General features: G+C 50.8%; 2 protein-coding genes across 2 annotated transcripts; both read left to right on the forward strand.

The window, feature by feature from the left end:
* Positions 1-2,700: 2,700 nt before the first annotated feature.
* On the forward strand, positions 2,701-4,547 carry BCR38DRAFT_449720 (WLM domain-containing protein). The gene is made up of 2 exons (XM_040861304.1): positions 2,701-3,212; positions 3,287-4,547. The coding sequence occupies exons 1-2, from the start codon at positions 3,035-3,037 to the stop codon at positions 4,369-4,371; spliced, it is 1,263 nt and encodes a 420-aa protein (XP_040710486.1). The 5' UTR covers positions 2,701-3,034; the 3' UTR covers positions 4,372-4,547.
* Positions 4,548-6,219: 1,672 nt separating this feature from the next.
* Positions 6,220-10,720, forward strand: BCR38DRAFT_354844 (uncharacterized protein; the record flags this gene model as incomplete). Its single annotated transcript, XM_040856907.1, has 5 exons — positions 6,220-8,413; positions 8,463-8,692; positions 8,743-9,393; positions 9,559-9,842; positions 9,895-10,720. The coding sequence occupies 5 exons, from the start codon at positions 6,220-6,222 to the stop codon at positions 10,718-10,720; spliced, it is 4,185 nt and encodes a 1,394-aa protein (XP_040710487.1).
* Positions 10,721-12,639: the final 1,919 nt, after the last annotated feature.

A 12,639-nucleotide genomic window follows, 5' to 3' on the forward strand; every position in this document is an offset into this window, starting at 1 on the left:
AAGTGATGGCGCCAGCACCTGCATTCCAGGAAGCTGTCTCCGGAGACAGTGGGGAAAGAACCTAAGAAAACGCCATTGGCACGATATGCAAAGCGACCATTGGTCCAAAGAGGAGTCGCATAGATTGCATACACTGCGGTAGGGGCCGGCCAAAGTTAACGTAGTGCTTAAAAGGTAGAAATTATACTGCAATAATTATCCTACTCGAGGAAATGATCAGCTTTGCTTCATAACAGAGACCAATGGGACGATGTCGAGATAGTTATCTCCATCAAGTATAGCATGTCATATCCTGACAACCAACCCAATCCCCACCCCCCATTCATTCAAGTTGTCGCTGGACTCACCGATATTGTTGTGTAGAACTCGTATGGTACTTAAGTTTGTTTCTGAGTCTGGAATTCGCCCACTGGGGCAGATCCCAGCCTTTCGAGGGCAAAATCATAAGCGTCGCTGGTGCGATCCGAGGGTTCGGGCTAGCAGCATCATGTGGATGAGCTTGGAGACCTACCGTACAACAGCGAGAACTACACTGATGGCGATAAATACAGTATAGCTATGTCGAGATCTACCCATGGAGAGTAAGAAAATGATACTTTCAGTGTTAGAAGGAGTCTTCGCGGATAATATTGAATAGACTGCACCGAGATGCCCTACTAGAAATTCACTCTACAGGTTTCAATACCTAGAATCGCCGGTAGTCTCAGCCAGGTTCCTAGGAGTCTGGTTCGACCGCAAACTGACGTGGCACGCCCATGTTGAGCGTGTTAAAACAAAAATGGCAACTCAAAAGCTAGCCCTGACAAAGCTAGTCAATATGTCGTGGGGCTGCGATCTTATACGGGCGAGGCTGTTATATACGGTGGTTATCCGTAGCGCGATTGCCTTCGGGGCGACTGCGTGGCATACTATAAGTGAGGAACCGGCAGGGCCAGCTAAGAGCCTGATGGGGATACAGAACGAGTGCCTCCGGGTAGTCTGTGGTGCCCACAAAGCGACGCCGGTTCGCCACCTGGAAGCAGAAGCAGCAATCCCGCCACTAGACCTCTATCTTAGTGCCCGGGCTGCTAAGTTTGAAGAACGGCTACGGCTTAGCGGGAAGAGAAATCTGCTTCGCAGCGCGAGCGCTAAAGCGTCACATATACTCCGGCAGGATAGGCCGGCGAAGAGGAAGCAGGCGTCGCAGCTACTCCGACCGGCAGGGTACACTATGGAGAAGGAGGCCCGGGGCTCCGAGTGGATGAGTGAGGAAAAGGAGGTCCCGGCTGCCCTCCTCGACCACTGGAGGAAGAGATGGCTCACCGGAGCAGAGCATCACGATCGCCAGCGACGCGCTATCGCTGAGGAACCGGAGGGCCCTTCGATGCAGATACCGAAAGGGGGCAAGTATTTCGGCCTGAACCGACTGGAGGCGTCTACGCTGTGCCAGATCAGGACGGAAAAAATAGGACTAGCAGCCTTCTTATTCAAGACAGGGGCTTTTGGCGTGTACTCGCCGCTATGCCGCTGTGGCGATGCCCCTGAGACGGCAGAGCACGTAATCCTCTTTTGCGGGCTGTTGGAAGGACCGAGGGAACGATTACGGGCCGCCATCGCACCACGGCCACTATACTCTCGCAGAGACCTCGCAACGGCAACAGGAGAACCAGTAGTTAGTGGGACTATTGTAAGATGGCTGCTAGGGACGGGTCGGACAGCTTCAAGGCCCAGATAGCATCGATCTTCTCAGGGGGGACTTTGTTGGTAGGTTGAGAACCAACGTAGTATGGTAGTGAACGCAACGCAGTCGCCAATAGGGCGAACCGACGACGCAGCGTATGTATTTAGTCCAGCCATTAGGGCACGGTTTGACATACGGGAGTACTAGTAGAGGTACCGGGGGCTTCGAGCCTACGGCGTATTTAATAATAATAATAATAATGAATAGACTGATTCGTAAATAGCGAGCGACCTCTTCCTAAGCTCGGTTACTAGTTTCTATACTCTTAAATATAGAGCGGGCATTTAGATCATAGTGAAATATATACGTTACGTATAGTAAAGCTATTGGTAATAGAGTCGATATTAAACTAATTATAGAATAATTATGTTATATTACATGTGAGGGACTCAGCCCTCTATTGATGGCTCTGTGGATAGCGTATTGGTTAGTGTGCCTGCTCTACGTACTGCGTTGGTTGCCAGAAGTGCTATGTAGAAAGCTATGTCTGTGAGGGCTAGCTACACTTGCCGCTACACCGCCTTCGGCCTAGGGCATAACTGGCGCTAAATCCCACAATACTACGGCTAGAGTTGCTACGACAAATTCTCTACGGATAGAAAAAGAAAAAGTGTGGTCGGTCTAAGTCGACCATGGTCGGGTTATACAAGGATTGCCCCATAATTATTCGGTAAAGTGGGGGTTAATGATCTTAACTGTAGTGTTACACGCAAAGGTGGTCAAAGATTTGTGAGGTTGTAAAAGCATGACATTCTATCTAGTCCAATGGAGCATGAAGGTTGGACTTAGTCCCGAAGGGCTAAGTCACGTGGTAACCTTGGTGGTCTTGGCAAAGCCCACCAAGGTTGCCTAACATGTAGTCTCGCTAAAAAGGGACAAATATACGTGCTTGACCCACTTTGATGAGTGTCTATTCTGGCGGAAGTTATTACAAGAATTAGCGACGTATTAAGCTTTACTTTTGGTCCCGGCAGCCTAGATATGCCTTTGATCTTTCTAGGGTCTCTAAATCCGCCACCGAACTACTCAGGACCGCGGTTGCCCCACCGGAAACGGCTTCCTGAGACAACACTAGAACTTGAGAATTTATTAGGCATGTCACGCGTTTTTTTGGTTCTGTGGCGCATTTGGTGACTCCAAGAGCTGCGTACGATTATCATCTAAACGCCGAACGTATTACGTGATGGCCTGGGAAGGCATTCAGCAGTATCTTCCCGGTGGATAGATAGGCTGGCCTGAACTGCGATCTTTCTCCCTAACATACATCCATTTAATCGTCAAGTTATCCTGCGATACTACCCAAACCTGCCCAAGATGGCCGAGATCGACCCCTTGATTCTCTCATTCTCGCATCTGCCTGACTTCCCTCGGGCAAAGAGTGCACTCCATATGCTGAAGAAGGTGGCATCTCTGGTGAAGCCGATCATGCGCGCTCGTGGTTGGAAGGTCAGGCAACTCACAGAATTCTACCCCGAGCAACAAAACCTCCTGGGTTCGTCTTCCTGTCTAACTTCTTTTCGCTCTATTTTACAGACTCGCAGTACTGATGGGCCTGTGCCTGTGCAGGTCTCAACGTGAATGCCGGCCACAAGATATGTCTCAGACTTCGATATGCAAGCGACCGCACACTCTTCCTGCCCATGGAACAAGTAGTTGACACGATGCTGCATGAATTATCCCACAACATCCATGGCCCCCATGATGCAAAGTTCCATGCCTTGTGGAATCAATTGCGTGATGAGCATGAGGCACTGGCGATGAAAGGCTACACAGGAGAAGGCTTCTTATCTGAAGGCCACCGGCTAGGCGGGAGAAAAATCCCCATGACGGAAGCCCGTCGACTCGCTCGAGCAGCAGCTGAGAAACGCCGGACACTCGGTACCGGGTCCGGGCAACGTTTGGGCGGAGCCGCACCTAGACCGGGCCAAGACATCAGACAAGTCATTGTTGATGTTGTGGAGCGCCGGAACAAGACACTGCAGGGCTGTGCCAGCAATAATCTTAGCCAGAACGAGATCAAGGAGATTGCAGATACGGCATCTAGAAACGGTTTCAGAACTCAGGCTGAAGAAGACGCTGCGAACGAAGCCGCTATTGCCAAAGCGCTGTGGGAGCTGGTGCAAGAAGACGAGAAGGTCAAATACGGCGATTCTTATGTCCCGGCTACTGCAAGCAATCCTACGGGAAGTGGCGGAGGAATTGCGTCGGGACTGAGGGAGGAGAACCAGAAAAAAGGCCAATCGTCCGAGTCACAGGCACGCCCAGCCGAGCTAGACCAGGCAAGTGAAAATGGCAATAGCCCTGTACCGACGGCTTGGAACTGCGAAGTATGCACACTGGAAAACCCACTAAATTATCTATGCTGCGATGCATGCGGGACCGAGCGATCCGAGGCCGTCACAAAAGGCCTGATCGAGAGGTCGTCGAAAAGGCGGCGAACAACCATTGACCTTACCAAGCCAAATTCCAATCTCAAACCCGCGCGAGCCGCTGCACTGCCAACAAGACCAGGCCCAGCTGATCCCAATGCGCCGTCTCAGACTAAGAAGCATCCAGCACAATCAACTTGGACGTGTTCATTCTGCGGCCGAGTCCGTGAGAAAAGCTGGTGGTCTTGCGATCTTTGCGGCAAAGTCAAAGAAAGCTCTTGAGATCAAATAATGTGACGATATGAACAAGCCCAACTGTAGCATTACTAAGAAGAATCTTTGGCATCGTGGGGAGGGAATAGGCGTAAGCTATAGTGCACAGGGTTGCTTTAGACCAAATACAAAAATCCACGGGTAGCGTACCGGGGAGATGACATCATTTATACATTGTATTACTGATACGGATGAGATTAAGCAACCTCCGAACCCTAGACGCATTGGTGCCGGACGAACATGATGGCCTGGGAAAGGTGTCAAACCCTATTGGTGTCAAACCCTATTGTATGCCTTGCCTCCGTCGTGTGAAGCGTGTCGTTCGGGTTCCGGTCGACCAAGCACCCCATCCATCTTGCTCAAAACTACTACCATGAATTACTAGAGTGGTCAAAACTGAGATTTTTAGATCACATGGATAATGATGTATGTTGACCAAAGATTCCAACAATGCTTAATAAGTAGCCACCATCTTCGAGGGGACGTTTTTGCCGGTAACCGTCAGCGCAATGAGGGAGACCATTACTACTTCATAGGTTCGTCAGCGCTAGTTCGCTAGCGACTTGGGCAATAGAGAAATACGCATGGCCAGAAATGACCATCCTAGATGCTGACAATGCCGATCGTGATCGAGTTTGAGCTTTCCCGTGTTGCCAGCCGCCCTCGAGCGACTTTCTCGGTCTTGCGATAGTGCGGAAAGTGGACGTGCATCGAGACAAGATACATCAAATGGCGAGGGCAACCTACTAAGGATTGCTCAGAAAGTGATCTCTCCGTTGCCACGCCATAGCTACGACCGCATTTGCTGGTGACACTTCTCCAAGTGATTGGCATCATGGATCGAATTGTTTGATACTGAATAGACCGATGTTGGAGAGGTTCTGTTGCCTCTATGTTTTAAGGGGGTCGTACAAGATTTGGACCGGGGTGTCTTGCTCTGGCGGGGCCCCTCTGAAGATCTACATTCTGCTGCCGGTTGCGTACCGCATCTGCCGATTCCACAAATTCTTTTCGACGTAGACAGATCAAGACTAATGGAAATGGCCCGAACTTTTCAACCTCTGCAAGCCCCTGGTCCATAAACCCTGTTTGCTCGACAATAAGCTGTCGCAAGTAGAGCAGATTCAAACGTCGGTAGCTACGGCGTCTAGCAGTGTATTGTTCGTTCTGCACCCCTGGACCTAAACGCTGATCCCTCAACTGTCATTGCGCCAACAATACCAGGACCCATGCTTGACGAGTAGCTTCCCGCCTCTTCTCTCAACAGTCGCCTTCCTTGACTCCACCATAGCAATAACCTACCAACCTACCCTTAACTGCCTACTGCTCGTGCTGGTGTGCACAACGACTCACCCCATGGGTTTGCTTTCTCCAACCCAACTCCACTAACGTCAACTTTAACAAGCCTTGCGCAACGACAGTGCCGCAGTTGAAAACGTTTGGAGACGAGGCGGGGGAAAGAAAAGTAGGAAAAAAGACTCGTTGAAGCCATCTACTTTGCACCCGTCCACACACCTTCCTCCATCTACCTTGTCGTTCAACGCGGCAAACGGCTTCTTTGGTAAAATTGATGATCGACCAACGCGGTACTACAGCTTCAAGCGTACCGAGTAAGATTCACCCATCTACTATATTCCAGGACCGGTCTAGACCTCGCTACCCCACAGTCGAGATCCTGGGACATGTACACCGGCCATCGAGCTCCGACTGCAACTTCTAAGTTCCCCAATTCAAACCCTCGGCCTTGTACTGATTCTTGAATCCCCTAAACCGTCCGTCTTCGCATGTTGCGCCTGACTTACCCATCTTTCATGGGCTTGTTCAACCCTCTATCCCGCAACAGGGGCCGGCGTCGAAATGGTACGCTCCGATCCTCTTCGCAGCATTGCTCGGCCGTCTAGCCCGATATCCACGAAACTGGATGCGTCCCTCCCTTTGACCCAAGATTCGCCGTCCCCACGCCCGTCTCTCGAGAACCACGGACGGCCCCACCGTCCTGTCGATTTCAATCTGAGCCACGATGGCACGCTTTCCTCCTTCGACGTCAATCGCATGCTGGGGGACGTCCCTAATGTGTTGCCCGGCAAGGTCAAGAGGTCGCAGTCGGCGAGCCCCTTCAGGCTTGCCATGCCGTTCATTACCCCCGGCCAGCTTGCCTTTTCGGCTATGCAGTTCCTGCCGGTGCCTCTGCTTGTGCTGAATAATCTCAAGACCGTTGTGCTGGCCAATGAGGCCATGGGCCGGTTGCTAGGGCTCGTCAACGACTCGACCGACGTGTACAACGATAGGGCCACGGCGATGGACAAGCTCCGCGGCCAGACCTTGTCGCAAGTTGGCGTAGACATGCTCCAAGATGGCCGGCCAGTATGGGTGTCTTGGGAAGATTTGCTGGACTCTTTAGTTGTCGAAATGGCCGCCAGGCATGGGATTGATTCGTCTAAACCAGCCCATTCCACTGGTGATTCCACCCCGAAAGCCAATATGCACAAGCTGACAGGCAAAGATCATGGCCCGGCGCCAACTCCGGGAGACATGGAATCGGGTCGACCCACGCCGTCCTCGGTTGTTGAGGTCGTCATCATGTCCAAAAGCACCCAAAAGACTACAAACGGGAAGAAGACGGAGGACCAGGTGTATGCGAAGATGATCATTTCCATATTTGAGATTGAAGAGCATCAAACATACTTCACTCTGACCTTTACCACCACTGATTCTAGCCACGCGCCACCTACTGGTCCTCGGAAACCTGTGGCACGTCCATCCGTTCTGGAAGCCGACGACCGCAAGTCCATATCGAATTCGAATCCACCGTCGGTCAGTTCGAGTCACAGCTCAATTTCTCCTTCTTTTAGAATAAGTCCAAGTGCGGTGTCGTTGTCTTCGAGTCCCTTTCCACCAATGGGCCCCCCATCACGAAGTTCACTCAGCAGCACGCCATCCTTACTGCTGAAGAGGACAACAATCAAAGACGCTCTGCTAGACAACACAGCAATGCCCATTTTTGCCATGTGGCGAGATGGATCTGCTCCTGTAATGAATCAAGCGGCCCGAGAACTTATTAGCGAGACCTCCGGTGATGATAACGACGTCGAAGGCCTTGACTTGTTGCACAAATGGGAGATATATACTGCGGATTTCTCTCGCAAGCTTAAAGAGAGCGAGTTCCCCATTTCTGTCCTCTTGAAGACGGGCGAGCCCTTCTCAGGCTTCCGCATTGGCATGTTCGACAGGAGGAAAAACGCTAAAGTCGTGTTCGATGTGTTGGGTGAAGCTATCAGAGACACAGTCACTGGTGAGTTTGTAGCAGGAGTTGTGACCTGTCGCGACATTACTTCAATGGCACAAGAGATCACGCACATCAGAGAATTGGACGAGGAGCGCTTCAAGCTCATCTGTGATACTATGCCACAGATGATATGGACAACCACGCCCACTGGATTACATGACTATTTCAATAATCGTTGGTACGACTACACTGGACTGCCACCCGAGGATTCGTTGGGCCACGGATGGAAGAATCCTTTCCACCCAGACGACATGCCCGCAACAGAAAGAAGGTGGAAACACAGCCTAGAAACCGGCGAGCCATACGTTACCGAGTACCGTTGCCTGAGGAAAGACGGTCAATGGCGGTGGATGTTAGGTCGTGCTTTGCCCCTGCGGAACAAGCAGACGGGCCAGATTGAAAAGTGGTTTGGCACCTGTACCGACATTCATGAGAGTTTGGAGCGAAAGATAGCAGCCAAACGAATGAGACAACAACTGCTCACTGTATTGTCTCACGCCCAAACTACCATATTCTCTGTCGACCGCGAGCGTAGGGTCACCATGCTAGAGGGTGCCTTGATATGGAATGCTCCTGGAGACACTGCTTCGGACAATGACAGCGAGGATCTGGAAACGAGAAGGTACATCGGTATGAACGTGGATGAGGTTTTTAACGACCTGAGCCCGCAATTGCGGCAGGGCGAAATGCCTGCATTCCTCGCACCTATCCACGATATGATCTGTGGGAGGAAGCAGCGAGCCGTGGTTCAGGAACATAAAATAGGTATGGCTAATACCCATGCTTCTAGTTGCGCTAATCTCACAATACACAGACGAACACTTTTTCCGCACGAGATTCATACCCACGTTTGCGAAGGATTCGCAGGGCGACCCTATGAGCCCGTCTGTTGTCGAAGGGGTCATCGGTGTCATCATGGATGTAACCGAGTTGAAGGAACGGGAACTAGATCTCAAAGTGCAAGCAAAAGAGAAACGGCAATTACTAGCTAATGAAGCGGCAGCGAAAGAAGCTAGTCGCCTGAAGAGTCAATTCTTGGCCAATGTGAGTCGCGTAGATCTTTGGCTTGAGAGTTAAACTAACAATGCATCCAGATGTCACACGAGATTCGAACCCCCATCACTGGTGTCATTGGCATGGCTGAACTTTTGTGTGATCTTCCGCTTGATGAGGAGCAGAGAGAATATGCGGAGAATATCATTCGCTCGGCGACTGCCCTATTGACTGTCATAAATGACATTCTTGACTTCTCAAAAGTCGAGTCAGGTCGCCTGGATATCGAGGAGGTGCAGTTCTCGCTGTCAGTTGTCGTGCAAGATGTATCCAAGATGCTCAGCTTCGCCGCTGAAAGAAAGAACCTGGATTTTCGCTCCGATATTTCGGACGCCATTGCTAATGACCTGGTCGTCCTGGGCGACCCCGGCCGCGTTCGCCAGATAATTACAAATCTGTTGACAAACTCGATCAAGTTCACCAATAACGGGTATGTCAAGTTTTCGGTATGGAAGGAGAAAGAGACTCAAGACACGATTGAAATCAAGTTCGTCGTTGAAGACACCGGAATTGGCATCGAGGAGGACGTGAAGAAGAGGCTCTTCCAGCCATTCAGTCAGGGAGACCCTTCGACTGCGCGTAGGTTTGGAGGGACTGGACTGGGCTTAACGATATCGAAGAACCTGCTTGATTTGATGCATGGGCGAATATCGATGCAGTCCTCAATAGGGACTGGCACCACAGCAACTTTCGTACGTAACTTCGAGAGTTCCTACTTCCTCTTTCTGGTCTATCTCAAGAGCAAAAGTTGTCACACAGAGCTGTTTGAGGTGTTTTTGCTTTCGAGACATGGCCGAGCACCCTGGATCATTGCCTGGATATCCGCAAGTGTTAAATACTGACTCTTCTGGTTGCAGTGGATTCCGTTCAACAAAGTCCAAGGTCCGCGACAATCATCTCTGGTGGAAATTGGTCCCCTGCCCGATAGATTACATTCGGAAATGAGTGCATCTTGCAACAGTTCTGAATATGAACATATAATTGGTACCCCATCTGCAGATCTTTCTGCCAGTCAACTCGACGTCACCCGACCACCTCACCAAGCAAAATCTATCAACACATCTTCCCCACGGCCCGCGAAGGGGGAAGACATGCCAATGTCAGAACGGGCTAATATCCAGGTATTGGTTGTCGAAGACAAGTAGGTGCATTTTGTAAGGTTCTATTTCCGTATTATACTAATCGATTTGTAGTTCGATCAACCAGCAAATCGCTACCAAGACCATCAAAAAGCTTGGCTTTCAGGTCAGCGCCGCATGGAACGGGAAAGAGGCACTAGACTACATTGAAGCGTCTAAGGAAGGTAAACTCGCAAAACCCGATATCATCCTCATGGACGTGCAAATGCCCGTCATCGATGGCTATCGAGCGACGCACATATTACGGCATCATGCACCGTACAGGGCGTACGCGAGCAACGTTCCGATTGTGGCGATGACGGCGTCAGCTATTCAAGGGGATAGAGAAAAATGCAAACGGGCGGGTATGGACGACTATCTTGCTAAGCCGGTGAAAGGCAAGGTTCTCGAGAGAATGCTGGTTCGCTGGAGCCAAATTCGCAGACGGAGCACGTTGAGCAGTGATACTACCGACCCATCTGTCTCGGACTGTTCAGAGGCCGGTGAGCATTGCGTCAGTGCGAACATCCCCACATTTGGTCTCGACATAGATATTGGGGTGGAAACCCCGGAGGATCGAGAATCAGTGGACGCTCACAACGACAATGATGATGACCTTAATAATCTTCTTACGCCAAAGCCGCTCACGCGGAATGGTTCTCACGAAACGACCACATTCCCTTTCGGCAATTTCCACGCTGCGAACACAACGGCGACCTCGAGGCAGCTGGACAGCAACGAGCTAGCCATGCATCTTCGCGACGATAAATTACTCGGTGCTGCGGGCGCAACAGTTGACTCCAAACCGCACCCACTGCAAACGTCATTATCGGAAGGCGACTCGTTAACAGAGGCAAACATTGAACGACTGGGGAAGGAAAGATCAATTGGAAGAGGGTAATACGCACAATGCGATAGACACGGGGTTGTACCCCTGGCATTAAAAGGATCATCGAAAAGGGGTTCAGTTGCTGTTTACTTTTTATCGGTTTAGTGATTTTGGTATTCGGCATATTTGTTTTCGACACTCGGCCACAAACCAGCATGGGCCCGGTTGTGGGCGGGACGAAAGGTCAGGACTTCATTGTCTACAGCATGGAGACGATGGGTGTACGATCAACACTTCATAACAACAGTGCATCTTCGCATTTGATTGGTTATGGACGGTGCTCCTTGACAAAACAGCGGTGTGTCGAGCTACAAATTAGAAGAATAGATGCATATGGCTTATGATACCTTTATTAGACGGCGGCAGGAGCACGGAAAATTTCAAAGTGACTTTAGGAACGAGGTAGGCATAATGCCTCGGCGCATATACCTCCGCTGACAACGTCGGGAAGGCGGCTGTATAGGCGTAATACATTGTACGAAAGGCGGCAACTATAACTCCAACCATGTTTCTCGCGTAGCGGCTTCAGGTCTCATGTGGAGTCATCATCTCCTTGGGGGATGATGGATTGCAGTGTAACCCTAGCGACACGTCAAATTTGGTTGTTACGCGCAGGCCCTGCCCTGGAAAATTTTGCCCCCACTGAACGAGGCTTAATCGTAACTAACTAATGGCAGTGGGGGTTCCCAGTACGGTAGACTCATCGGCCCATGGAAGCGTCATCTATTGTGGAGGCCGGTGACCAAAATTGCGAAGTCGTATGTGATGGACCGACCCCCTTGTCCGAAATTGAGAGAGACTAGATTTAGATTTTGTGTTTGTTTCTCCATGGAGACAGTACGGAGTACTGCTGCCAGTCCAGGCAGGGGTCTTGCCGAAAGCGGTTTCCCAAAATGGTGGTATTATCACCCCAGAATGGACCGGACTTCGACGTTGACATCTTGGCTTATTTCTTGGCGTCAGAAAGAGTCGATGAACCAACCGTCATCCGAATGCGGTTGCCCCAGAATGCTGGGGTAGATCATTCATGCCCTTTAATTTGAAAATCCGCAGTGAATACCACATGCTCGGGTAGATGGCAGCATTTTTGGAATGAGATCTCGGGACTGCGCACTGCCGTATGGGAGAATATTGGGTAGACCCCTGCTTCTTGGTCGTGTAGATTGACACTGCAATCGATGTAAGAGCATAAGTCGTACACTGAAGTGACACGGTTACCACTATACCCTTGGATAGATTGGATATTGGACCGGGAATTCACACGAGCCGCCATTCGACGTTCGCTTGCTTCCGAGTCGGCCTGCCTCCCAGCTCCTATGCGTACCGGGCGTGGCTGACGGCAAGGATCCACGACCAAATGAAATGGGACTAGTCACTCGCAAAGAGCCTCAATTAACCATGCCCGTCGCGCACGACTAGCGCAGGGGCGGAAACCAATGGGAATCCAACCTTTTTAGCACGACCTTCCAGGGCAGGGGACACCTCAGGACGACCTAATGGCGTTCGTCCGAACCCGTGAACAACCGTCGAGGATATGACCGGCGCGGATGAGAGAATAAAGTATTTGAAGGGCTTCCTTGGCATCTGGGGCCTGGAGGCGTCCTGTGGGTGGACTGAGGGTACGGGATTCGGCCAACGCTGCCCGATGTAGTGTACTGCGCCATGGGAAGCTGTGCTGTACCGTAGTAGGTATATATTGTGGATGCGAGGGGACCGGGCGCGCACATGGCAGTTGACGGGGTTAGTTATTAAAATGGAACCAGTTGGGGAGGGATACTGTGAAGGGTTAATCAACCTGATTCTGCCTTGAGCGTGGCGAACGAATTTCATTTTAGAGAATTTTTTGCTATTACGCAACAGGTGCGTAGTTAGTTTATTCCAGAATAGTCCTTGGGCAAACGAGGGTGGGGGTGCGTGTTGGCCCTTCTTAT

Source organism: Pseudomassariella vexata (assembly GCF_002105095.1).
Source record: "Pseudomassariella vexata strain CBS 129021 chromosome Unknown BCR38scaffold_20, whole genome shotgun sequence".
NCBI classification, from domain to species: Eukaryota; Fungi; Ascomycota; class Sordariomycetes; order Amphisphaeriales; family Pseudomassariaceae; genus Pseudomassariella; species Pseudomassariella vexata.

Bases quoted from the DNA above. Each gene is read 5' to 3' on its own strand.
- BCR38DRAFT_449720 (XM_040861304.1), top strand. From the start codon at position 3,035: ATGGCCGAGATCGACCCCTTGATTCTCTCATTCTCGCATCTGCCTGAC. The intron at 3,213-3,286 runs GTTCGTCTTCCT...GTGCCTGTGCAG, and splicing joins CGAGCAACAAAACCTCCTGG to GTCTCAACGTGAATGCCGGC.